Source organism: Otolemur garnettii, unplaced genomic scaffold (assembly GCF_000181295.1).
Source record: "Otolemur garnettii isolate 467f Iridium unplaced genomic scaffold, OtoGar3 scaffold00005, whole genome shotgun sequence".
NCBI lineage: Eukaryota > Metazoa > Chordata > Mammalia > Primates > Galagidae > Otolemur > Otolemur garnettii.
In genome coordinates this window covers 5,723,108-5,749,385 of record NW_003852400.1, presented here as the reverse complement: position 1 = coordinate 5,749,385, position 26,278 = coordinate 5,723,108, and the positions used below count along the sequence as shown (strand labels likewise).

The 26,278-nt window shown below is 35.8% G+C and overlaps 2 protein-coding genes across 2 annotated transcripts in view; one reads left to right on the top strand and one right to left on the bottom strand.

Annotated features, from left to right (window-relative positions):
- Positions 1 to 329, bottom strand: part of CCDC146 (coiled-coil domain containing 146) — a 178,077-nt gene extending 177,748 nt beyond the window's left edge. The window contains exon 1 of the mRNA XM_003782617.3: positions 213 to 329. The gene's annotated coding sequence lies outside the window, so the exon portion shown is untranslated. The remainder of the gene's footprint in view (positions 1 to 212) is intronic.
- A 287-nt stretch (positions 330 to 616) lies between these two features.
- The window catches only part of FAM185A (family with sequence similarity 185 member A), a 47,763-nt gene continuing 22,101 nt past the window's right edge, over positions 617 to 26,278 (top strand). The window contains exons 1-5 of the mRNA XM_003782802.3: positions 617 to 1,288; positions 3,653 to 3,762; positions 7,699 to 7,791; positions 12,447 to 12,585; positions 21,432 to 21,473. Of these exons, the coding sequence (XP_003782850.1) occupies positions 841 to 1,288; positions 3,653 to 3,762; positions 7,699 to 7,791; positions 12,447 to 12,585; positions 21,432 to 21,473 (832 nt within the window). The 5' untranslated portion in view covers positions 617 to 840. The remainder of the gene's footprint in view (positions 1,289 to 3,652; positions 3,763 to 7,698; positions 7,792 to 12,446; positions 12,586 to 21,431; positions 21,474 to 26,278) is intronic.

The window sequence follows — 26,278 nt, the reverse complement described above, 5'->3', positions numbered from 1 at the left end:
GTCAGGAAGAAGCCAGATTCCTATGTTTGGTACCAAAGAGGGAATTCCCTCAAAAAGCACCTATCTGGCTCTTTGCTGTCTTGCCAAGAGATTCTCCATCCGAGCCCTCCAACACCCAGCCGGCACTGGTTTAGTGCAGCTTGGGTCTAACACCCACAGAGGAGACACATAGTTTGCACCTACTTCTCATCTCTAAAAACTCAATTTCTTACCTCTTATTTTGGTCCTACTCCTTATTTAGGCGCCTATTTTTTCTCTTTGCTTTTTGGCCTCAGGGGTTTCTCTCCAAAGGTCCACCTTCTCCAAACAAGAAGTCGCGTCCTCGGTATCCAAGGTGACCACGCAGCGTTATCCATTTGGCCCTGTCCTCGCTTCCCATTGGCCAATTGGACTCACGTGTAGATCGCCCACCCGTTTCTCCACGGACCAATCACGTGGAGGCAAAGGGCGCGCGGCTTGCCCCGCGGCTGCACCACCGCTTCCTTACCGGTCTTCTTCTGAGCTCGGCCTCCTGGGATATGTAGTTTAGGAACTAGAGGGACCTTTGACATCCAAGCGCTTTAGAACTACCTATCCCGTTGGCCTTAGCGAAAGGGGCCGGAGCAGACAATTTTTTAGATCGGCCACTGCCTTCCTATTCTGGATCTGAATTGATTCTTAAGTTTTGAAAATTTCGACCTGTTCCTGAGGTTTGTGCAGCTGAGATTTAAATCGCCTAGTCAAGGGAGCGCACTCGCTCTTGCTCCAGCAAAGCCTAGCAAACTCTTACTGTCTCTGGGAGGCACAGTGACCAGGTCGATTGGCTGTGGCAAGTGACCCTCCCTGTGGCTAAGGCCTACGATGCTCGCCTCTTGCTTAAGCTGGGGGCGGCCTGGCTGCCTCCGGCTCGGTCAGTTTCTAGCGTCTGCAGGCTCAGGGCCCCGGACGTGTCAGGCTTGCCAGTCCAGGCCGCACCACTCAGGAGGGGGCGAGCGCTGGCTCGGTTCGGAGGCCCAGGTCCCTCTGCCTGGCCCTGCGCACCGGACTCTGAGGGAGTGGACACTGCTGGTGAGCCCGTTCGGGCGGTTGCGGGCGCGGCTCCCATGCCACCTGGCCGTGAGGCCCCTGGACCCCCTCACCTACCCGGATTGCGACCGTGTGCTGATCTCAGTGTGCGGCGTGGAGGGCAGGGCGCAGGGCTTAGACGGTCTGCAGGTGAAGTACGACGAGGCTCTGAAAGAGATGGCCATAGTGTCTGACACCATCGACCCACAGGCGTCCGTGGAGGTGAACGCGCCCCTGAAGTTTGGCAAGTGAAGTGAAGTGAATTTAAAACGGGGTTGAGTTCCCGGGCAGCACAGCAGGCTGCTTTTATCTGGACGTGCACTTTTATGTGGGCCCTTTGCGCCAAGATTTTAGCGTGATTTACACTTGTCTCCCTCGGAAGCCGCCTCTTTTATTCCGCTCTACTCTGAGTTTCCGAGCAGTATTTAAGAATTAGGTTCCCAGATATAGAAATGTGACACATGAAATGGAGACATGATATGGAATAATCCAAGTCGAATAATATTTATGGAGCTCCTTGTGTTCTCCTTCGTCACTTTGTCATTAACAAACTGGCATGTTTTCCGAAGACTGGGGTTCTAGATAATCCATTCAGTCACATGGCGGTCCATCTACATTTCCCCTGCTCACAGCATGGGAGTCTGTCCCCAGATAGCCACGTCTCCAGAACGTGGACATTCTAACCTCGCCCAATATTTGATTTCAAGTGGACACCCAGCGTCCTAGGATGTTTCCATTCTCTGTGGCCCAAGTTCTCCATCAGTACAAGCTAGTTTTTGTTTGTTTGTTTGTTTAAATTTCAATGTACTACTGGGGTAGAAATGTTTCTGGTTACGTGGATCACTTTTGTAATGCTTGAGTGTGCCTGTCACCTAGAAGTAGCAAGCTTTGGAGAAAAACAAATAGTAAGGCTGCCTGGAATTTTCAGTAATAATGCCTGCAAGAAGATATGTGAGCTAGGTGTTTGGGTTCCACGTTACTTCCCAGATAAAAGCCACTCTGTATACACACTTCTCTGGAAGGGCTCCTCCCGGGGGGCTGAACGGAGGGATTAAGGATGCATCCACCACTGTCTGAAAACATCAATATATTGTGAGATAGAGAGACCACATTCACATAACTTTTATTAGAGTATATCGTTATAATTGTTTGATTAATATTTAATCTCTTGTGCCTAATTAATAAATTAAACTTGATCCCAAGTGTGTATATAGGAAATAAAAGCATATGTAGGGTTCAGTACTATCCGTAGTTTCAGGCATCCATAACGGGTCTTGAAACATATCCCCCTTAGATAAAAGGGCATTATCATTTTATCTAAGTGTTATTGCCACCATTTCAGATGAGGGAATTGAGATACAGAAAGTTTCATAATTCAAATATTTATAATGAATGAACAAAAAGAAAAAAAATGTCTTCGTGAAACTGAACACTCCAGTGTGGGTAGATCAGGAATATGCCTGCTCTCTCAGGTAGAGAGTGTTGGAGCTGGGATTTGAACTGACTGGCCTCTGTTCAACCACTATGCTTTATTGCTTCTTAACTTTTAAGTGGCCTAGATGAATGAGACCCTGTCCTCAAAATTTACCAGTCTGCAGTGGGGAGGAAGATTTACCCATAGGACAAAATAGGCAGAGAACTGTGTTGGAGCAGAGCCAAGCAAAGTTCATGGCAGTACAGGTGACAATGGATACTATATTTGCTAGTGATTCCAAATTTCATTCTTTTTAGCTTCCTCTTTTTTAGAGCCAGAACTCCATTTCCAGTATACTATTTCCATGCATCTATTCCACACGTCCCTCAAAATCAACTTAATTTTCTTCATACTTGTTTCTACAGTTTGTCTATTACCTGTTTCAGTGAGTGGGTGAGAATAGCATTAACACTTAGTGTCTAACCTTAATTCTCAACCCCCCTAAGTAAGGACAGAGTATCTTTAGAACCGGTTTCCTTCTCTCCATATCTAGCAATGTCCCCCTCTTTATGTGAATTAGGTATTAAATGTCAATGTTTTAATTTTTTTTTTGTATAAAGATATGCCTAAGGTTATGCCTTAAACTGAGAGCCAAGGATGGCATCTGTGACTCTTTACTTTCCAAACTTTCTTCATATAACACTGTTACAATGTTGTGGTTTTAATAGTATTTTTTAGGTTATTCAAAGTTGTTCCTTAAAAAATTACTTCCTACACCTTGTGATATAACTGCTTGGTCATATTTTCATCATTTAGTTATGAAAAGTTAGAGATAGGATTTGAAGACTTGATTCATGATTGTATATACCAAAGAAACTTCCATGATCTTCCCCAAGAGTAGCTATAAGAACTGCAGTTTCTTACCTCTTTTATTTTCCATCTTTGTTATTTTCTCTCTTTAGATGATATGGGCCCACAGAAATAACTGCTCTGTATCTAAAACCTAGCAGCCCATTGCATTTGGTCCTGCTGTCACGGCAGAGACCCCTTACTTTTAGGCAGAGACTGTTGATAACTATGCTCTCTCCAGGATTCAGAAGATATCTGAGGAGCTGTAATTCTAGGGTGCACTAAAATGCTTCGGAGCTCATTTGCTATAGTACTAACTTTTTTTTTTTTTTTTTTTACTTCTAGGTTTGAATATCAAGTCATCAGGGTCTGGCTGTGTAAAAGTTGAAAATATTGAGTGTGATGACTGCAAAATTGAAACTGAGCAGGGGACCAGCATCTTGCAATCTGTTAAGGTATAAGCACTTTTCTAATTTTATTTCAAATTGTTTTTTTAAACCCTTAACCTATGAACTGTAGTATCAAACAAAAGAAATTATTCTATTTTTCAGAATATTATCATTTATTTGTATCTCAGTAATTCTTTTTTTTTGCAGTTTTTGGCTGGGACTGGGTTTGAACCCCCCACTTCCAGCATATGGGACCAATGCCCTACTCTTTTGAGCCACAGGTGCCACCCCAGTGTCTCAGTAATTCTTTGCAAAAATTTTGCCTTGAAATCAGTTCTGGTTTGAAATTACAGAGGTTGTAGCAATTTTGAAGGTTTTACCTTATATTTCTTAGATTTCATTTCAAAATGTATAGTGAAACTGATAGCATATTCATGGTAATCTGAAATCTTGTTAGAGAAATTTTAGTTTTTACTAATAATTCTCCTCCACTTACTAAAGAATTAAGAAAAGTCTTTATGTAGTATAACTGTGCTTGAAATATTTAGGTTTAACCTTAATTCCATTTTTAATGTACCAACTAGGTCATTACTTAAGGACTAAATAGAGCTATTTGTGCAAAACAACAAATAGCTCATCTTGTTATGTAATTAGTCTTTTTATATCTAACTTTCTTAAAATAACATTGATCTCAGCTATAAATGATTTGAAATGTGTCTTTAATAGGTTCTTAGTGTTACTCCTAGCACTTCCTGCATTTGCCTAGTCAAAACACAAGAAATGAATTCTGATAGCATGTGATTTTGTTAAAGTGAAGTCTGCTATAACACTAAATTAGGATGATTAATTTGATGCATTTTTAATTCTCATATCAGGGGTTTTTTCAGCCATTTTTATTTGCATTCCTACCTTCAGCATTTGTCCACACATGAATCATTTCAAACCAATTTAGTTGCAAAAACATCATCAAAGATTAATATTGTTACACATCCTTTTAGCAAAATGGATTGATTCAGGTTCCTGTTGTGAAAGATAGTATTTAGAGTATTGTATGCTGAAGACTTAGAGTTTGAAATTTCCAATTTCACAATCAAAATTAGAATCTTGTGTACTACTCTGTCTCTTTGCAGTCACATTTTGACTCATCTGATAATTCTGAGAGCTCTTTCTCTGTCAGTTTTCTTCTTTTTGCCATTATAGACATAACATAAAAAATGATTTTTCGACTTTGGTACTTTTGACATTTTGAGCTAGGTGATTCATTGTTGGAGCGGGCTGTCCATGCAGTGTAGGATGTTAGCACCATCTCCTGCCTCTACCTTGTAGATGACACTGGCATGCTCCTCAGTTAGGACAAGAAAATATGTCTACAGACATTTCCAAATATTTTTGGGGGGACAAAATCACCCCCAGTTGAGAACCACAGTACTAGGCAAGTTTATCAAGCTTCCATTTTCTTATTATTTTCTTATTTTTTTTTTTAGCATAGTTGGGAATACTTGACAAATAATGATGAAATAACTCCTATGATGATGAAATAGCAAAATTTTACAAGACATGAAAAATAAGAACACTGTTATTCCATAATGTATGTTAGATTTATAGGAGTGGACTTATAGAGTAATTTCAAGATAGAATAAGTTTTGTTAAGTTTTCTGAAAGTCAGTAGGTTTTTCTATTCATTCTCTGAATTCTAAGGGGAAAAAAGTAATGAAATATCAATCTTTACAAATAAAATAGCTCAAATTGGTCCAGTGGATTGGAATGATATACCAAGGGTTGAGAGAATTATTCTTGAGATTTTAGGATTTAAGCAATGTAAATTCACAAATGAGAACACTTTGGTGTAATAGCTGGTTTAAGTAATGTATGTGATGTGATATCATTACCTTGAGTTAGTGATCACCTGTTGATGTAAGTTTCTCTTTCACTTATTTTCAGGACTTGAAATATTGTGGATCTATGTAATAAAATTTTATAGCAATAATAATAACTACTGTTAATGAGCCCTTATGATGAACCATGAATCTTAGCTCAGCCTCATCTAATCCTTGAATTATCTCTGTTTTATCAAGTAACATGTAAGAAGCTAGGAGGCACCAATATGTTGAGGAACTAACTCACTTGAGTTCATACAGCTAAAATAATTGAGCTGGGATTTGACCTTGAGTCTCCTGATTTCCAAGCTCATGCTCTTTTCACCTTTTTAATTGTTCAAGCAAAATGTATGGCAATACCTCATTTATTCAGTATCCATAGGGAGTAAGGTAAATAAGTTTTTTAGGCAACAAACCCTTAACTAATTGAATACCACATATTGGCATTTTTTTTAATGCAGTATACTAATTTTCTTTTCTAAATAATTTCTGATTTATTTAAGTATTTATTTTAACTGTTTGGTTTTATATTTTAAAATTTTTTTCTAATCCACTTCACATTTTAGGAGAATTAGATAGCTTTAAATTATAACAGAATAGTTCTTAATGTTTTTGAACGTTGGACTGCTTGGAAAATCTGATTATTGTCTCCTTTAAAAAAAATGCACATGTATATGAAATTTTGCTTACAATTTTGTAATGTTTCACAGACTTTCTGGAAATGCATATAAGCTTGGTTAAGAATGCTTGATTTAAAATAACAGATGCTTTAGGGATAGTTTTTCTAAAGTTCATCAATTATTTGGTTGATAAAGAATTTATTAAGTATAAATTTGACTTCAGGCTCATGTGTCTGTGGGCATGAAATAGTTAACTATGCTACAATACAGTTTTGGGGGAGGTGTTGAGACAGATTCTCCCTCTCTCACTGCATCTAGAGTGCAGTGACATCATCATAGTGCACTGTAACCTCTTGGGCTCAAGAGATCCTCCTGCCTCAGCCTCCTGAGTAGCTGGGTCTATAGGCATGAGCTACCACACCTGACTAGTTTTTCTATTTTTCATAGAGATGAGGTCCTGCTGTTGCTCAGGCTGGTCTTGAACTCCTGACCCCAAGGGACCCTCCCGCCTCCACCTCCCAAATGGCTAGGATTATAGGCATGAGCCACCACATCTGGCCTGTAATATAGACTTTACAAGAATGATTCACTTTTCTCTTTTCACTAAATTTTTTGAAATTTATTCCTGGGCTATTTACTTAAGGTTTTACTGTATTTTTTCTAACCAGAAGCTATATGGTTATTCTGAGTTTTTGTTTCCTACCTTTTAGACATTTCTCTGCAGTTGCTAGTTATGATACTTGTGAGTTTGCTTTTGTTATTTTTCTTCTTCTGCAGCTTCTGCTGTTTACCTCTCCTTTATCTCCTGTGATTATAGCAGAACTGAAGATACCTTGTAAAGGCTAAGAGAAAACAAACTACTCCAGAAAAATAGGTGAAACATCTAATGGTTCACATACAATTATACTGTATTTCTTACTGTGCTCAAGTGTGTAGGGCGGCTCATTTTCTTTCAGAAATTCTAGGTTCTTTCACCCTCGTAAAGTTATTTTAACCTTCTGAATCTTGGACCTCTTCCTTTGTAAAATGGAGAAAATGTAATATCCATCTCTCTGAGCTGCTGCAAAGATTAAATGATAGTTTATGTAAAGTAGGTAACCTTGCATCTGGTGCAGGGAAAATGCCAAGTAAATGATAACTATTACTGTTATTAGTAATAATAAGTATTAATAATAATGAATAGTAACTGAGTCTCGTCATCCTCATCATTGTTAATATTTAGTTAGCTGGTCATGGTGATTTTTGATTTCTAAGCCCTTCTTCAGTGAGGCTACTGGAAGACCAAAGGATCTTTTCTTTTTCCTTTTGAGTCCAGCTGCCTTATTTAATCCTTTGTAATAGCTACTGATATTTTTTCCTAGTTGATGTCTATTCCAGACAGTGACTTTCTATTTTCTCCTTTTGCTGCATTATTACAATTGTTAAAGAAATGTTGAAATGTTTCATTAGTATAAGTCAAACTTATTCTTTTTTTCTCTACATGTACCTTTGTATTTCTCTTTCAGAGTCAAAAGTTACATGTTCAGACAAAAGGAGGCAACGTGATCTGTCTGGGAACAATTTATGGAAATATAGATATTCACGCATCACATCAGAGTGTAAGATTAAAACTTTCCTTTTTTTACTCATTACAATTATGCTTCCATTTGGCTCATAGAGTGGAGAGGTTCTACAAAGCTTATGGTGTAGCATTCCTTTTGTAATACATTGTAGTTCATTTATGAATTCAAATATGAAATTGAGGTGATTATTATACAATTTAAGTTTTTGTTTCTAGTTTAATACTTTTGACAGTTGTTTAGTTCCTAATCTGGAATCAATAAATACTTAAATGCTTACTGTTTAATTTTAGTTCTAAAGAGATTTTTTATTTTTATGATCATAGTTTAAAATAGGTCATTAAGTAATATCACTAGTATCTAGATTGGATTTTTCTTCTGGGTTAGGTTTATTTGAGTATTTTCTAAGTCTTGTTACTTGGCTCCTAGGCAAGTTTCAAGCCCACTTTCTTCATTTTTTCCCACAAGGTGGCACTATTAGATAATTTACTACTCTCCAAAGCTCTTTTGGGGGAGGAGGGATCAGGATTTTTAGTAGTTACCTGGGATGGGAAGATAGTTTGTATTTTTTAAGCAACTTCTTTTGTTGCTTTCTATGATTTAGCATAGTATTAAGAATAAGAATAATTTTGGAAGCCGAAAGGCAAGAGGATCACTTAAACCCAGGAGTTTGAGGTTGCTGTGAGCTATGATGCCACAGCACTCTACTCAGGGTGGCAGACTTAGACTCTGTCTCACAAAACAAACAAACAAACAAAATTGAAACTTTTAAAAATGATATCAGTAGTGTTTTAAATCTTTGAGAAAATCTAAGCCTCCTTTTATTTTACACTTAATGTAATTTGCAGAAATCTGTTAAATTTGCTAAATTCTACAGTCAACTTTATTCTCAGATAATGGATAGGGAAGAGTTCTGAGTATATCTTGTAGTAGTAATTGCGAGTAATCTTTTAAAATTATTATTGAAATAATTTTTAAAAGTAGATTATAACACTAAGGATTTCTATTGATATTTTTATTTTCCATCACCTTTCTCTTAGAACCTCTGGGAGGCTGTTTAAACCCAAACATTTTAATATACCCTTTAAATTAAAATAGGAAAATGTTAGAAGGCACCACGTGGCCTTCTACAACAGCTCTTTTGAGATAATGGCATTTAGTGTCACGTCTCAGATAGTTGGGGTCTTGGAGGTGCAAGAGGGAAATTGGATGGGTTTGTAATACCTTCAAATGTAATTCTTTATATGATGGCTAATGTTGTTTGAAATGACCTATGTTACCAGGATATTAAGTATTTACATTCAAATATAAGAATGAAAGAATTTAAATCATCTCTCAATTTCTTGCTGTTTTGAATTTTTTGGCCACTGTTTCCTCTCATTAGTTATTTATTTGCTCCAGCTTTTATGGTTTGTTAACTATTCATTTATTCCCACTTTCTATTATACTAGTTTATTTCTTGCCTGATTGAATTTTGTGATGTATTAAATAATCAGTCTAGATAGGTTTTCTATTTTTTATTATAGTGTTAATTTTTAATGTGTATTTCTAAATTTTTGATTATCAAAAATATTAACTACTTATAGAATCTATTAACCTTTAATATTAATTTATAACTTTCATAGGAATGTGCTTTGGATATTTGAGAGGCAGCCTAGTGAATTTCTTAAGAGCACAGAATTGAAAACCAAACTTCCTGTGTTTGAATCCTGGCTCAGCAACTACTAAACTCTATAAAGTCAGACAAGTTACTTAACCTCCGTGTGTCCTTTTTTTTTTTGGAAAATGGGATAATAGAAATGGACCTAGCTCAGAGGGCTCTTATGAAGAGTAAATGAGTTAATATAGGTAAAACACATAAGAGGTTGCCTGGCACATCGCTAACTTTAATATAACATTTATTGTGGTGATGATGATGATAAAGGTAAAGGAATCACAGGAGAGGGTACTTGTTCCAGTTCTGGATCTAACATTTAACTTCCCAGAGACTCAGTTTCTTTATTCAGAAACAGAGATGGTAACATTTGTTTTGTCTACTCAACAAGACTGTGAGACTCACATTGTTACTTACATAGATGTTTTTAAAATTCTATCATTAACTTCAGTATCTTAAATTTAGTTTTATAACTTAAGGTATAGAAACCCATTTCAAACCTGACTTTCTGGTGAACTTGTGACAATGTTTTCAGCTTTCTTCTCTTAGTCTGAGCTACAAAGCCACAGGACATCCTTAGACTTGGTTTTCATTATTTTTAAGAAGCATAAATACTTATGTAATAAGTATTTTAAGTATACTTAAGTACTTAAGTACTTATAAGTATTTAAGAAGCATAAATACTTTATAATATAAATACTTATAATAACTAAATTGTGAAAATTTTTGCTTTTATGAATAGAAAAGAAAGTCAATTTATAGCAAAGCTTCTGTCAGAAAGGTATTGATTTGGGGAATCTACTTTTTGTTCTTTAAGTAGCTACTTCTATTAATAAACAAGCTGTACAGTTTCATCTACAGAGTTTATTTATGAAGCGTTTTTCCATTAGCATTGATGACTATAAATCCTAGCCTCAATATTTCCCTGTAAACTGTGGTATCCTAAGTTTGTGTTAGTTAGAATCTGATACAGTGCATTATGTGTGGGTACTAGTGAATTTTTAATTTCTTTGAAATTAATTTAGTGGAATGATTGGTTTAAAGTAACCATATTGTGTCTGGGGGAAGAGTTTTGTGGTTTCACTCACTTTCATTTGCTTTGGTGGAGCAAGGGAGGATATTTTTCTAGCTTCTTAAAGAGTAAAATATTTAGCATTTAACGAACAAAGTAAATTCTTAGCATTTTCCAGATACTCATAAGGAATATTACGATGGCTTTAGGTGGTTGTGGGAAGAGTCTAATCAGAAGTTCCCCTTTGTCAATTTAATTAAGTTTGAAATATTCTTTAAATATTTATCTTCTGGTGTTTCCTTAAATAGCCTCACTATCTATATAAGGTGGGAGTATTCTTACTTTGTTGCCTATTTATGGAAATACTCAGAGAATTTGAAACCAAGAGCAGAAAGCAACTTTTCTCTAATAACTTTGAGGATAATATTTTTCAGGAATTTTATGTCTTTATTATAAAGCTGAGGAAGACAAAATGTTGTACTTTCACAAATATGAATATAGTTAAAATATCTTTCTTTGACAGATTTATTGAAACTAGATTCAAGTAAAAATTCCCATTGATTTATAATTAAAATAAAACGTCAATAGATAAGAAGCAAACAGGTATATATTATATACTTCATAATTAAGTCCATTAGAAAACAGCATTATATACTTCAAATCCAGAAGGGAAAGTAATTTTTATTTGCTTCCCATAAGAACATCTGGGTACTTTGCTGTCTCTTTTATACATTTGACTTCTCATATTTTAGTATTCTTGAAACTCCGTTCTTAATAGATAACATCTTGCACTCAACAATTTTTAAAGGACACATTTGGATTGGAGGATACTGATGCCAGTGGTTGAAAAATGTTGTTATTTCTTTAAACACCCCAGTGCAGTATTTGAGATTTGAAGTTTTTTCTGGACAAAATTGTGGCAAGCCTTCCTGGTGATTGATTTATGTCAACAACTTTATATCAGACTCACTTTAGGTTTGTAAAACATTTGTTTAATACACTATAAAGATAATTGAAATCCTTAACTAGGTATCTTCATTTTACATTGTGAACAATATGTGATACCTATTATCTATTATACATTTTCCATGGTGAGCAATATTTGAGACCTATTATTTATCTTTTATATACCTAAATAGATATGGGATTTTGGTAGGGAAACTTAAGGAGAAACATAAAGTTCCTTCCATTTATTCAATGGAAAGCTACTGTCTTACTAAATATAAAATGGAAAGCTTCTAGAAATAATAGTACTTTCACTATACACAAGGAGAAAAACGACTGCTCAACAAAAATAAAATATGTGCTAAAATTCATGCCTCCTCTCCATTCATGATATAAATAGCATTAACAATAAAGCAAATTTGAAATAGAAGAGTTCCTCCTTATTCTGAACAGGAGTATCTAAAAGATACTTGTAACCAACATCATGCTCTATGAAATGTTGTAAGTTTTCCTTCTGAGAACAGGAGTAAGGTAAGGATGCTTGCTGCCTCATCACTTCCAGCAGCTGTCTTTCACCGTTGAACTGGAGGCCTGAGCCAGATGGTTGAAGCAAGAAAAAGCCAGAAAAAAAGTATTACTCTAAGGATGGGAAGGGAGAAAATGAAACTATCACTGTAGACAATATTTATGCATGTAGAGTTTTTTTAAATGTGAGGATGTTGGATTAAGATCAAATATGAAATTCAGTTAAGATAAAATGAAATTTATAAAGATACCTGCATGATAGCACTGAAATATATCAAATAGGAATAAGTCTAACAAAAGATCAAGAAAATACCCAATATTTATTAAGAGAAATCAAACAAGACCTTAATAAATAGAAGGATATTTGAGGCCTGTTCTACAAAGAATGCATTATTGCTCACCATCTTGTAATTGGAGGTAGGGAATCAGAGTCAGTAAAGTGATTATGCAATAGGTGGTAACTTTTTATGTCATTATCCACTGATTCTAATGATATCATTTTGGCTTTTTACTAGTCTTTGTTTTATAATGAACTGATTAGGGTCTTTCTCTTACTAGACTGTGACTGTAGATAAACTGCAGGGAAGTTCTGTTACTATATCGACTGAAGATGGTTTGCTGAAAGCCAAGTATCTTTATACAGAATCGTCATTTTTGTCTTCCACGGCTGGGGATATTACATTAGGAAGTGTTCATGGTAAGCTGACAAAGGCCTAATATATCTCAGACTTTCCACACAGCATACATTTTAAGAGATGGCTCTACGTAGTTGAAAAAAGATCAGGAAACTGGCTTTCAAAATAATTAATTGCAGACTACCTATCTTTTTTTAAAAACCATAAAGATAAAATGACTCAGGCTAATTTAATTTTATTTTGGCATGAGATTGAAGATTATGTTGTTATATATGAAGCCAGTAGTTTATTATTCTGGTTTTTTAATGCATTTTCTTATAATAAGAAAAAAATGGCAAGGAAATATAAGGAGAAAACGAAATAAAAGCAGTATTAGGTAAAGACAGATTATACATAGTTGCTTTTATGTTATGACTAGAAATCTAAGAGTTAAATTAATGAAACATTTGGGTGGTAGTGGGAAGCAGTCGCGCACACCTATAATGCTAGCACTCTAGGAGGCTGAGGCAGGAAGATCTCTTGAGCCCAGGAGTATGAGGTTGCTGTGATCTATGATGCCACGGCAGTATACCAAGGGTGACAAAGTGAGTCTCAAAAAAAAAAAAAAAGAGAGAGAAAGGAAGGAAGGAAAGAGAGAAAGAGGAAGGAGGCTGAGGCAAGGGGATCACTTGAGCCCAAGAGTTTGAGGTTGCTGTGAACTGTGATGCCACAGCACTCTACCCAGGGCAACAGAGTGAGACTATCTCAATAATAATAATAATTAATAATAATAATAAATATTTTGCTGGAATCTAATTATAACTGGCAACTAATTGATACTAATTTTGGTTAAAATGTTTTGTGTATATTCATACTGGCACCAGGTTCTCTCAGCACCTTGTCATTTTTAGTTTTATTTGACTAAATATCACCTCATGAGTTCTAAAGCATGTCTCCAGAGACAGGTAATATGACATAGTCAGTGTTTGTATCATTGAAAAAAGAGAGTAGGATGGGGAGGTGACATGGCAGAAGGCATGCTGTGTTCAGTGTCACTCAGCCTGCTTCTTACACTTCCACAGAGCAGAGGATTCCAATCCAGGTATATTTTCTGACATACAGACCGATAGAATTGAGAATCACTGATCCTGGCAAGAAGTACAGTCCATACACATCTGCTAAATGCCTTTTAGGCTATATTCCAGGAAGTCTAGACTTGGGCTTTTTCCATGTATAGTCCATTCATTTCACATCTAGAGTAAAGCTGAACATTAGTTTCTATACCCTTTGGCAAACCCCCCAAATTTTAGTGAGCACAAACCAGATGATATTAAAAAGTATGATTAGTGCTAGCCATGCTGTGCAGCAAATTGGTAAATTGTCTTCTGGTTTAAAACAATTCTTTAAAAAAGTATTATATTCTTGAAATAATGTGTGAGCTTCAAATTAATGGTTAAAGTTCAACCATTCTTTCAGGGTTAAGGTTTTATTTAAGCCTCAAAAGGATAAGTAGAAGTGGAGCTCTATCCAGACAAAGCAGATGGTTTGTAACTTACTCACTTATTCAATTGGTATTCAGTTGACCATGGAATAGATCTGGTAATTTGCAACTCCTCATATTTTAAAAATGACTTTCATACAAGCATTGCATTTCCAACTATGGTGATCATAATGAAAAATACTATACTTAATATGTTTAGTCGCTTTTAGTGGCAAAACAATTCCTTATCAAATCAGATATTGATTAACATCCACAGGAAAAACAGCTCCATTTTCTACACTAAATTCATTACTGTTTAATTTCTTTGCTTTAAGTTAAACAAGAATTGAGTGGTACAGTTCGTCATTAATTGTGTGCACAGCCGTTAAACAGGTGTACTTTTCTGAAGCAGTCCCCAAAATCTGTTACTTAAAGTAGGTGAAATGGAAACAAACTTCTAGAGGTAAGACATTTAATTCCTTAGGCTTTATAAAGCCTTTTAATATTTACTGGCCTTCATTAAAGTCAAATACCATTCCTGGCTGGTTTAAACCTCGGTCCTCTTTTGCACTGTTGTTTCAGGTTGGGTTTCCCTGAAGCAGACACTCTAAGATGGACATTACAGTGCATCAGGTTTCCTAGGGAGGTATCTTGGGGTCATTACCAAGTAAAGGAAGGAAGCCCCATTTCCATGGGAGAAGTTGGACTGTGAAGCAGTTTCAGCAAACCCAATGGGGAGCTCTAACGCTGTGATGGTCCCTCAGGGTTGTCTCACATTGGGGTGAGAGGAGCTGGACCTTTCTATCCTCAATCATTAGCTACAGGCTGCAGTGGGAAGGAGTGTGATCTGGGGCCAAGGTGTCTCTCTTCAGCTATTTGATTCCTTTCAGTAGTACTTACAATAGCTAGGAAAACAAATCTTTCAGTTATGAGGGGCATCTGGATGAGGAATTATAGAATCCACTGCAGTTATATTTATTCATTCATTGAATACATCTATTAACCACCCACTGTTTGCTAGATTTCCAGACAAAAAGAAAGCTGGGAAGGAGATGAGATCAATCCTGAAAAACTTTCACTACTGTGGAAGAATTGAGTCTGCCTTATTTTCTCAGTCACTACTATCTCCATCGGATGCTACCTCCCACTGCATTTCTAACTGCTGTCCGTTATCACCCTGCCTGGGTGCAATGCTTTCTTTTAGCTATTTCTCAGATCTGCTTTTGATACTAGTATAGCAGCAGGAAGGACTAGAGGAAGGGACTGTTTGATCTGGTTTCAAATTACAGTTATTTTCACAGAAGTAACTGTTAAAAAGCTTACATGTTGTTCAGCTCTGCTTTCTCCATCTAGTCTTTGGCCCTCGCTCTGCTTTGGTTTTTCTGTGTACAAGAGAGAAATAAGGAAGGAAATCCCTCTTCATTCCTAATCACACCCCAGTGGCTTGACTTTTTCTAATGAGATTCAGACAAGCCTAAGTGTCCTGTCTCCCTCTCCCATATCACCTTTGTTTCCATCCTTATCTTAAGGGATTATATGAACATGCTTTTGGAGTCTGAAGTTCAAGGGTGGGTTGGGGATAGAAGAGCAGGCAGCAGTTTAGTCCCACATCCTGCTGGGTGAGGATATTAGAGTGCTATTAGAGGATTAGAGGATATTAGAGTGATATTAGAGTGATTAGAGGATATTAGTGACTGGTCCACTAAGTTCCCACGTTGTGGAGGTGATGTCTTCCAAGGATCCTCCCAAGCTGGGACTCTGAATGTACATTTCAGTGAATTCTTTGTTCTAAATGCTGATGGTTATATTACACAAATTAGGTATATATTTTGGCTATATTTAAACAAGCTGGTCTGGGAATCTTAAAACCTGTTTACATGAGAAAATATGCTGCTACTTCTAAATACCTGATGGACAGAAAATGAACTTTGAAAATGTATGCATTCTAAGACCTACTTGTTCAGGATTTATTTGGTTTGGCTTCCTTTTTAAAGTAAGGCTTAAACTGTTTATTCCTGCCCAGGAAGAGCTGAAAAATCTACCATATAAATGTTATTTAAAAAACCATTTTTACATAAATATAAAGCAATAAGTGTCTTTTTGGTAGATTCTACTAGATATATGAGTTTGGAGCCCTCATGCCAGTAGGTGGGGTGGTTGGTTGTTGGAAAGCTAACATGTACTGAGTGTCTAAATTGGCCAGTCCCTTTCATTTAATGGACAATTAGCTGTTTACAGATGAGGAAGACAAGAAATGCCTAATTGTTTACTCTTAATTGAAAATTAATCAGTGGAATACCAAGGATTTGATCCTGGTTTCTTGACTTCCTAGGAGATGTTTATAAACAGTATTTACACAAATTTGTGTACACAGCCACAGTGAACTTCTTGAACTTCTTGATTGTGACCACAAAATCCGTCCTGGCTCACTCTAGGCAGACGGTGTTATGTGTATCACACAGACACACTCTTTCAGCTCTGTTCTGTATTGTAAGCTTCTTGAGTTTCAGGACTATTTATTAAGTCTTATGACACCTGACACCCTGGCATTCAGGGACTGGACTCCTTCTATTAAAGCAACGTTGCTATCTTAAGTGTATGGCTTCTAAGGCACCCATGAAAGGAAAACAGAGCATGAACTTATTCTTCTCTGTGTTTTCTATTTGCTTATATACCCTCATGGGTAACTAACATCTAGTACGTTAGCGTCGAGTACTTAGAAGGGGGCTCATTAACAAGGGAAAAGAATAATGAAGGGAGCAATCTATCTTTTCTGGCCTTGCAAACTGATTCCTATGCATGGAGAAGACACAAATCTATCCTAAATGTTCTTTCAAATGGAATTTTAAAGTATAGTTTATTACATTTTATACATACAAAAATGAGTACACTAATTGACTAGTCATATTTATTGTTTGTAAAGTTGGTTGAATCATGCCTGTTAAGTATGTGTGCTTTATATACAAAATAAACTAGTTTATTCATTCACTCAAATATCCACTGTTCTGGCACTGGGGATCTAGTGGGGAGAATAGGTACTTCCATAGTTTGTGTTTAGATATAAAATTTTATGACAGTTTACTATCTTGATTTCCTTCTAAATAATCAAAAATCAAATTTGGTTCTATGTGAAGAATATTTTATTACATTCTGATATTTGAATATTTATGGTTTTTAAAGAATTTTACATATAGGTATGTAAACATATACATGTATTTACATGTATTCTACTAAATATCTTTTTTAAATATAAGTTTAATTTACTGGCTCTTTTAGAGACAAAAAAAAAAAAAACTTCCATAAAAAGGTTTACTGAGATTGGTTTTATCTATAACACATAATTGGTTTTTTGTTTTGTTTTTTGTTTTGTTTTTTTTGAGACAAGTCTCATTGTGTCACCCTTGGTGAGTGCTATGGCGTCACAGCTCACAGCAACCTCAAACTCTTGGGCTTAAGCAATTCTCTTGCCTCAGCCTCCTAAGTAGCTAGGCCTATAAGTGCCCACCACAACAATACCCTGCTATTTGTTGTTGTTGTTGTTGTTGTTGTTGTTATTGTTGTTTAGCAGGCCTGGGCCAGGTTTGAACCCACCAGCCCCGGTGTATATGGCTGGCACCCTAACCACTAAGCTATGGGTGCTGAGCCTACATAATTTAAACAAATTAATTAGGTTAATATGTAGGGTATTCATGATAGTTGTTTCAGTCAATTTTTAAACTTCTGAATAAATGACTAATGAATAAAACATATTTTAAATATTTAGATTCCCCAGGTAACTTCCAGCCTTGTTTTAGGTTCTCCGGGAGCATACCTCAATAGAAAAATTGCTGAGTATTAGTTCTGTCATTTTCTCTGTACTTTAGAAGTCCTTTGTTCCCAAAAGACTGAACAGTAGATACATTTTTAAACTTTTCCTTAAATAACAACTTCTGAATTTTGGAAATTTTTGCAGAAATAAAATACATTAACTATGTAAACACAGGTTATAACTTTTAATAGCACTCAGAATTTCACTAAGGACTGCCCTAATTTACCTTAATTAGGACTCTTAATTATGCTGAATGTATAAATCTCCCTCATGATCTTAAAAGTCAGAAATAATATTAATTTTTTTTTTTTTTTTTTGTAGAGACAGAGTTTCACTTTATTACCTTCGGTAGAGTGCCCGTGGCGTCACACAGCTCACAGCAACCTCCCGGGCTTAGGCAACTCTCTTGCCTCAGCTTCCTGAGTAGCTGGGACTACAGGTGCCTGCCACAACACCTGGCTATTTTTTTGTTGTTGCAGTTTGGCTGGGGCTGGGTTTGAAGCCACCACCCTTGATATATGGGGCCAGAGCTCTACCCACTGAGCCACAAGTGCCACCCAGAAATAATATTAAATTTTAAAACAAAGAAACTTTTGTCAGATTAAATAGACCTTTTCCTGAAGTTCATGAAAATACTTTATTGAAATTCTAGTATTTCTAGGTCCACTGTGAAGTTTCGGTTTGATTATCATTTTGATACTTGATGTTGAATTTGAACATGTTAAACTTATTTATATGAAATCTTCAAAGGAATTCCAGCTCTGTTTCTAGTGCAGACAGTGTAGGTTTTTCAGGATTAAGACATATGAAACAAAATATTACTATCACATACAGTATTTGTCCTCAGCTCAGCTCCTTGGAGACAGACGTGGCTCCTTCTGTAATGGTGATGCCACCATCTTCAGTTTGTGGCTTCCAAGCTTCCATGCAAGGAAGTGATGAGAACACAGAGGACCATGCAAGAAGTTTCAGAAGCCAAGCCTAGCAGCACAGAGATTATTTCTGCCCATACCTTAGACAGAATATTTTCAAATGGCTGAGATATATGGTTGGACAATTAAGCCTGCAAATTCATCCTGGAAAAAGTGCCACATACCTCATTGCTGTGTATTAGTACGTCCCCTTCGAGGTACTCCCTTGGGAAGCAATGCACAAACGTCAGCACCTAGTCCCCTCCTTCAAAACAATTTTGGAACTTTTTTTCTGGAATGGCCCTCAGAGCTATCATCATATATAACTTCTTACTTTTTCCCCCGCACACATTCTTACCTGTTTTATGCTTCTGAGTCTTTGATCAGAGCCCTGGATCATACTGATCATGCTGTTCATTCTGCCTGAAATGCTGTTCCAAGTTTAAAAAAAAAATCTCACTGACTTTTAGTAATCTTTCAGTACTCAGCTAACATCCTCACCCCATCTCTGGCTTTCCATTGACCCATACATTTTTTTCCTAATTATAAAGTCCTCAAGAGCAAGGATCATGTTTCATTCATCTCTGTAGTCTTAGAATTTAGCATTATGGCTTGCAAATGGCCCTTTCTATATCCCTCCCCTCCAAGGGAAAAGAAAAAAATAACACAAAAGGACTTAACCTTTAAGAATATTTGATTGCTGTGTTTGGATTATATGCGTATATGTGTTGTTTTAACCACAATTACATTTAGTTTAGCGAAGAAAAAGAAACCACTGTTTATCTTTCAATTGATTGCTTGTTTCTTTTTCCTCTGACCACGTTAGAATGAAGGGTGACTAATGAAGAAAAACTGTATTTTCTCAAATACTAGGATTTGTGGAAAAGTTTCATAACTTGCGAGTAATAAAAACACGCATAGTTATTATGGACCATATGATGTCTGCTTGACTGGCCGGTTTGCATGTGATGGTCAATCTATATTTACCGCATTTGAAAGTTGGAAGAGCATGTACGGAACACACCAGTGAAATAACATTTACTTCACACATTAACAGGATCTTCTCAGTCTTATAACTTAATGAGACTTGAAAATAATTTTATGAGCTTCTACGCACAAACCAAGGTTTTATTTCTATATACATGTACCCCTTGTTCATATACTCACATGAAGCAGGATGGAATGTTAGACCTTGAAAGGAAATTTTGCACTCAGGCCTATCTGACTGCTGCACAAATGAATCAAGTTCCTTTTTTGCTTTTTCCCAAATAATTGATTCATGTTAGTATTTATATAATACATGAATGAGTTTATCTTACATTAATTCTGAGACCAAAGTTATTCCTTTACTTTTTAGCATAGTTTTGGAATTATTTTAGAAGAGGTAATATTACTGCTTACATTTTGGTGGAATGAGTATGAGTTCCTGAATCCAAGAGTACTTGTATGTACAAACACACAAACAAAAAATCCTACTACTTTTGGTATTAGAGGAAAGGAGCTGGGAAGAATAGTTGCAATATCTGGTACTTGTCCTGGAAAATATATTTTCATTGAAAGATGGAAAGCTTTGAATTATTTTTTTTGGAGTTTTTGGCCAGGGCTGGGTTTGAACCTACCACCTCCAGCATTTGGGGCCGGTCCCCTACTCATTTCAGCCACAGGCGCTGCCCTGAATTTTTTTTGTTAGTTACACTTTCATATATTCATTATTTGTACCCCCAAACCACTTTAACTCTTGGTCCAGATTAACTATTTTAATCTAACAGAAAGACATGGCAACTGAACTGAAAACTAAAAGTTAGTTGCACTTTTATGCAACTGTTTATTTAACAAAAATAAAAGTTGTTACACTTTCATATATTCATTATTTGTACCCCAAAACCACTTTAATTCTTGGTCCAGATTAACTACTAACTATAGTTAATAGTTATTTAACTGAACTGAATAGTTATATAACTGAACTGAAAAATAAAAGTAATTATTTTTTCCACCCAATATGAAGTGTTTTTGGCTCAAAACTTGGCTTTATGGCTTGGCGCCTGTGGCTCAAGTGGCTAAGGTGCGAGCCACATACACCTAAAGTGGTGGGTTCAAATCCAGCCTGGGCCCACCAAACAACAATGATGGCTGCAACCAAAAAATAGCCCAGGGTTGTGGCGGGTGCCTGTGGTCCCAGCTACTTGGGAGGCTGAGTCAGGAGAGTCGCTTGAGCCCGGGAGTTGGAGGTTGCTCTGAGCTGTGATGCCACAGCACTCTACCCAGGGGGATAGCTTGAAGCTCTGTCTCAAAAAAAAAAAAATTAAAAAAAAACTTGGCTTTATGTGGTCTGATAAATACATAATGTTTAGGTTGAAAATGCATAGTAGATACATGTGTGTACTTTTTTTCATTTATGAGTTTTAGAAGTATCATTTTCCCTTTGTGTTTCAAGAAGCATGGTGGTTTGTTTTGTAGTTGTGCTATCAAAGTTTTAGATTTGGGAATAAAGGAAGGTTTGCATAAATGCTTAATTAAAGCTAATTGTTTCAGAACTTCAACTAAATCTCTAAGTGGACTGGTGATACTGAGAAAAATTGCCAATTATATTATAACTGTATATATGAACAATTATAATAGTTATTAAATAGAATTGTAGATACCCAACCAGGTTTTAGGTTTCTGTATAATAGTTCATTTCTAGATTATCCATAATATATAAAATTATCTTTCTTTTTCTCTCTTTTACAGGTGATATAATATTACAAACTAAGATGGGTAACATCACAGTAGGTACGTACTAAGCTGCTGGTTGGTAAATTTTGCCCACTTTTTAAAATAGTTATATTTGTGATACTTTTTAGAATAAATAAAGTCTACAGTTTAGCTAATGAACTTGACAGGATCCTGATTTGCAAGTCAAATATAAGCAGAGCCAATGTACAAATATGTATACTCAGAGAAAATTACTTGAGCTAGTATTAAGAAATAAAATAGAAATTTGTTGAGTTTTTCAAATATCTACATTAAGTCTTTGAAAGAAAGAAAGATATAAATTATGTCACTGTTTATTGGTCCCAAAATTGTGTTAACATTTGAAGGCAGCCCTGAGTATGCCAGTAACATGCTCAGTATGTATTTATTGAGTGCCTACTATGTGTCTGGGATTCTTTTAGGTACTTGGGTATGTATTGGTCAACAAGACTTGATTTCTGTGCTCAGATACCTCATCTTCTTTGAATGCTAGGAAGAAAATAATAAACATATAATGTCAAAGGGTAATTTCATTTCATGGTAAGTGCAATGAAGAAGTCAGCAAGGGTAATGGGATAGAGATGGTTAAACCAGGAATGGTCTGGGACTGGGAGGGAAGGGAGATTTGAATTAAGGTCAGAATAATGGAAAGAGGCATGGATGCAGAGCTTCCCACATAGAGAAACAGCAAGTACAATCTTGAGAATGGAAGGAGTTTATTGTTTTTGAGATGTAGAAAGTTTGGGGAAAGTGGTGGGGATGAGGTAAGTCAGGCTGGATCTTAGAACCTTGTAGACATGGTAAGAGTTGGAACTTTATTCCAACTACAGCAAGATGTCAATAGATGAGTGATATAAAGTTTATATTTTAAAAGGGCAACCTCATTGTTATTTTATAACATACCAGATTGAAATCAGGCCACTGGAAAGCTTTATTTATCCATTGCCCTATTAATGGCCATCTGGGTTATTTCTAATTTGGGGCAGTTTTAAATAAAGCTGTTAATAAACCTACTTATACAAGTTGTTTTATGGATGGATGGTTTCTTTTTTCCTCTTGGCAAAATATGTAAGTATAGAATTGCTGGGCTGAGCAAGTAGGTATACATTTAATTTTATGATAAACTACCAGACCTTTCCCCAGAGTTCCATTTTATACTCTTAACAATATATGAGAATTCTAGTTGCTCCAGATCCTCACCAACATTTATGATTACCAGTCTTTTAAATTTTACCTATCCTGGGATGTAAATAGTGGTATATCCTTGACACTTCCTTTTTGAGGTTTTTGTTTAGAGCTATTGCTTATTTATTTTTCAGTTGGGTTATTTGTATTATCAAGTTGCAGGATATTCTCTTATTTTTTTTTCCTAGCAGCGTAAAAATTTTTGCTTTTTCCTCTGATCATCTCTAATTTTTGCATTAATGTGAGTTAGGAGTCAAGGTTACCTTTTTCCCACATGGATATCTACTTGTTACATCACCATTGTTGAGGAAAACTTCCTTTCCCTCATGGATTACTTCAGTATCTTTATCTACAATCAAATGACTGTTTAAGTATGCATCTGTTTCTGCTCTTTCACTTTGGATTGATTGGCTTACTTGTTGAGTCTTATGCCAAAGCTACAACATCTTCATAACTATGACTTTATAATAACAAGTAATCAGGTAGTCGAAGTCTTCCAAATTTCTTTTTTTAAGATTGCTTTGGATATTGTATGTCCTTTGGTTTTCCAGTCAGTTTTCTACCAAAAAATGCACCTGCATTTGTATTTGAGATTGCAGTGAATAATTGAATCATAGTTCCATTTGGAGAAAATGCACTCTCAGCAACACTGAGTCTTCTAATTCATGGACATGGTATAACTCTCCATTTAGGTGTCTGTCCGTGTTTTATCTGGTGTTACATTTTGGTGATTGTTATTTTCAAGGAATTCATCTCACTTACATTGTCAAATTTGTTCATGTAATAATGATCCATAGAAATCTGTTCAGTTTTCTTTCTTTCTTTTTGAGACAGAGTCTCACTTTGTTACACACACACACCCCCTAGTAGAGTGCCATGGAATCATAGCTCACAGCAACCTGAGCTACCACACCCAGCCTCTCAATTTTCATATATTTAGGATTTTGCTAGATCTCATTTTTATCGATTTCTAATTTAAATAATTCCATTCTTGTTAGAGAATGTACTCTGATTTCAGTTATTTTACATTTATTGAGACTTATCATCTGGTATATGGTTCTATATTGTGAATGTATCATATGCCCTTGAAATAAGTGTGTTGTATTCTCTGTCTTTTTTCAAGTCAGGTTGTTCTGTCAGTTGCTGAGAGAGGGATCTTAAAAATTTTTCAACTAATTCTTTCAGCTTTTGAATCTGTTGTTTAGATATATACAAATTTTTAAAATTATGTCTTCCTGATGAATTAACCCTTTTCTCACTGTGAAAGGTCTTTCTTTCTCAGATAACACTTGTCTTGAATCTACTGCATTGGATAATGATAGAGGCATTCTTATGTTTACAATTAGTGATAATAACAATACTTTTTCTTTCTTCTGCTTAATGTTATCATGGCATATCTCTTTCCATTCATTTATTTTCAACTATCTTTATGTATAAAAACCATGTTTTAGAGACAGCATTTTTAAAAATTCATTTTTTCTTTGGAGTGTGTAGGCCATTAACATTTAATATAATTACTGATATGGTTGGGTATGTTCTACCATTTTACTACTGATTTTCTTTTGTCCCTTTTATTTTTGTTGTTTCTCTTTTTCTCCTTCCTTTGTCTTCTTTTGCATTAAGTGGATATATTTTTTAATTCCATTTTAATTTTCCAAGAGACCTATTAGCTATACCTTTTACATAAACTTTTAGTGGTTATTCTAGTGATTTCAATATGCAAACTTAACTATTTACAGTCTACTTTGAATTAACATTATGCCACTTCATTTAAAATATATGAACTTCCAATCACATAGATTCCCTGCCTATCCTTTGTAGTATAAGCTGTCTTATATGTGCATATATTATAAACCTCATAACATGATATGATTTTTGTTTTACATTGTCAGATGTACTTTAAAGAATTTCAGAGGGGAAAATAATTTTTTTATATTTACTATTTCCAGTGTTCTTCATTTCTTCCTGAGGATATGAATTTATAATTGGTATCATTTCCTTAGCATTTCTTTCTTTCTTTTTTTTTTTTTTTGGTTCACCATTATGCAAACGAGGAACCTTAGCATTTCTTGTAGCTCAAGTCTGCTAGTGACATTTTCTCTTACCTTTTATCTAAAAATATCTTTGTTTTGCCTTCTTTTTTGAAGGATGCTATCACTAGGTATGTAATTCTGGGTTGACTTTTTGCTTTTTTTCTATACTATGTAAACCAGAGTAAAAGATAAAGACTAGAAAGATATCTGCAAAATATATATATTCACACATACACATAACAATATGCAGGTGTCTGGTGTCGGTGGGGAGGAGAGAGAGAGATGAGAAGAAAGGGAATAGTCACTGGGAACATGGAACAGTGTGGTACTACTTTCTTACTAATGGAAAACAAATATAAGCAGTCATGACTTAAAATGTTGATAACATCTACTGATATTGATAAGGGTATAGTGAAACAGAGTTTCTTACAAATTATTAGTTTAAGTATGAATTTGCTAAACCATATTTTAGGACAGTTTGGAAATGTATGTCAAGACAGAAGTCAAGTCAAGACAGAGTATGTACATTTGCTTTGCCCCCTCTTTTAGAAATCTATCCTAAGGAATAATCTGGTAAGGATATAAAGAGATATGCTTAAAGATGTACATCTCTTTGTTTGTAATGATGGTGTACATTTTAATTTGTTCCCACTAAGATAACAGTTCAATGCATTATGTATGGTATACTCATAAAGTGAAATATCATTCAGCCTTTAAGAATATAATAACCTAGCTCTCTAGTTTGCAATATAGAAATACATTCATGACATTTTATTAGCTTAAAGTGTAAGGTTATAGAGCATTATACTATTATTTCAGATATAGTATGTATGCTCTTACAGTAAGCATTGACTCAGAAATGGAAGGACAAGAAGGAGAGAAGGGAGGAGGGGGGCATAGCAACAATTATCAGCACATATAGAAGTCAAAGCTTGTTTACTTGTTATAAGCCTCTTCCTTCTAGTATGTCTGGACCTAAACACAACCCATTGTGAGAATCCATCCCATTTCCAAAGACAACTAGAGCAGGAGATGCCTCATTTTTTAAGAACTTGTGTTCTAGCTTGGCGCCTGTGGCTCAAGCGGCTAAGGCGCCAGCCACATACACCTAAGGTGGCGGGTTCGAATCCCCAGCCTGGGCCCGCCAAACAACAATGATGGCTGCAACCAAAAAATGGCCAGGCGTTGTGGCAGGCACCTGTGGTCCCAGCTACTTGGGAGGCTGAGGCAGGAGACTCGCTTGAGCCCAGGAGTTGGAGGTTGCTGTGAGTGTGATGCCATGGCACTCTACCCAGGAGGATAGCTTGAAGCTCCGTCTCAAAAAAAAAAGAACTTGTGTTCTTTTATAAGCAAATGAGAATTGCTAATTTTTTAAATAGGGATATAACAGCTAAAGAGGTGAAATAAACAAACAAATAAGGCTATGACATAATCTTTACCCAACTCAGCAAAGTCCTATATATCTACTTGGTCATGTGCTAGTTAGTAAATCTGTGGAAGCAACTCCATTACCCATAGAAAATAGTGAGCAGTCAAGGTCAATGAAAAGTGAGAACTGCCCTAAGACAACTTTTTTCGTTTCTTTAAGCAAGAATTTTATAACCATATGTTTATTACTAATGCTGC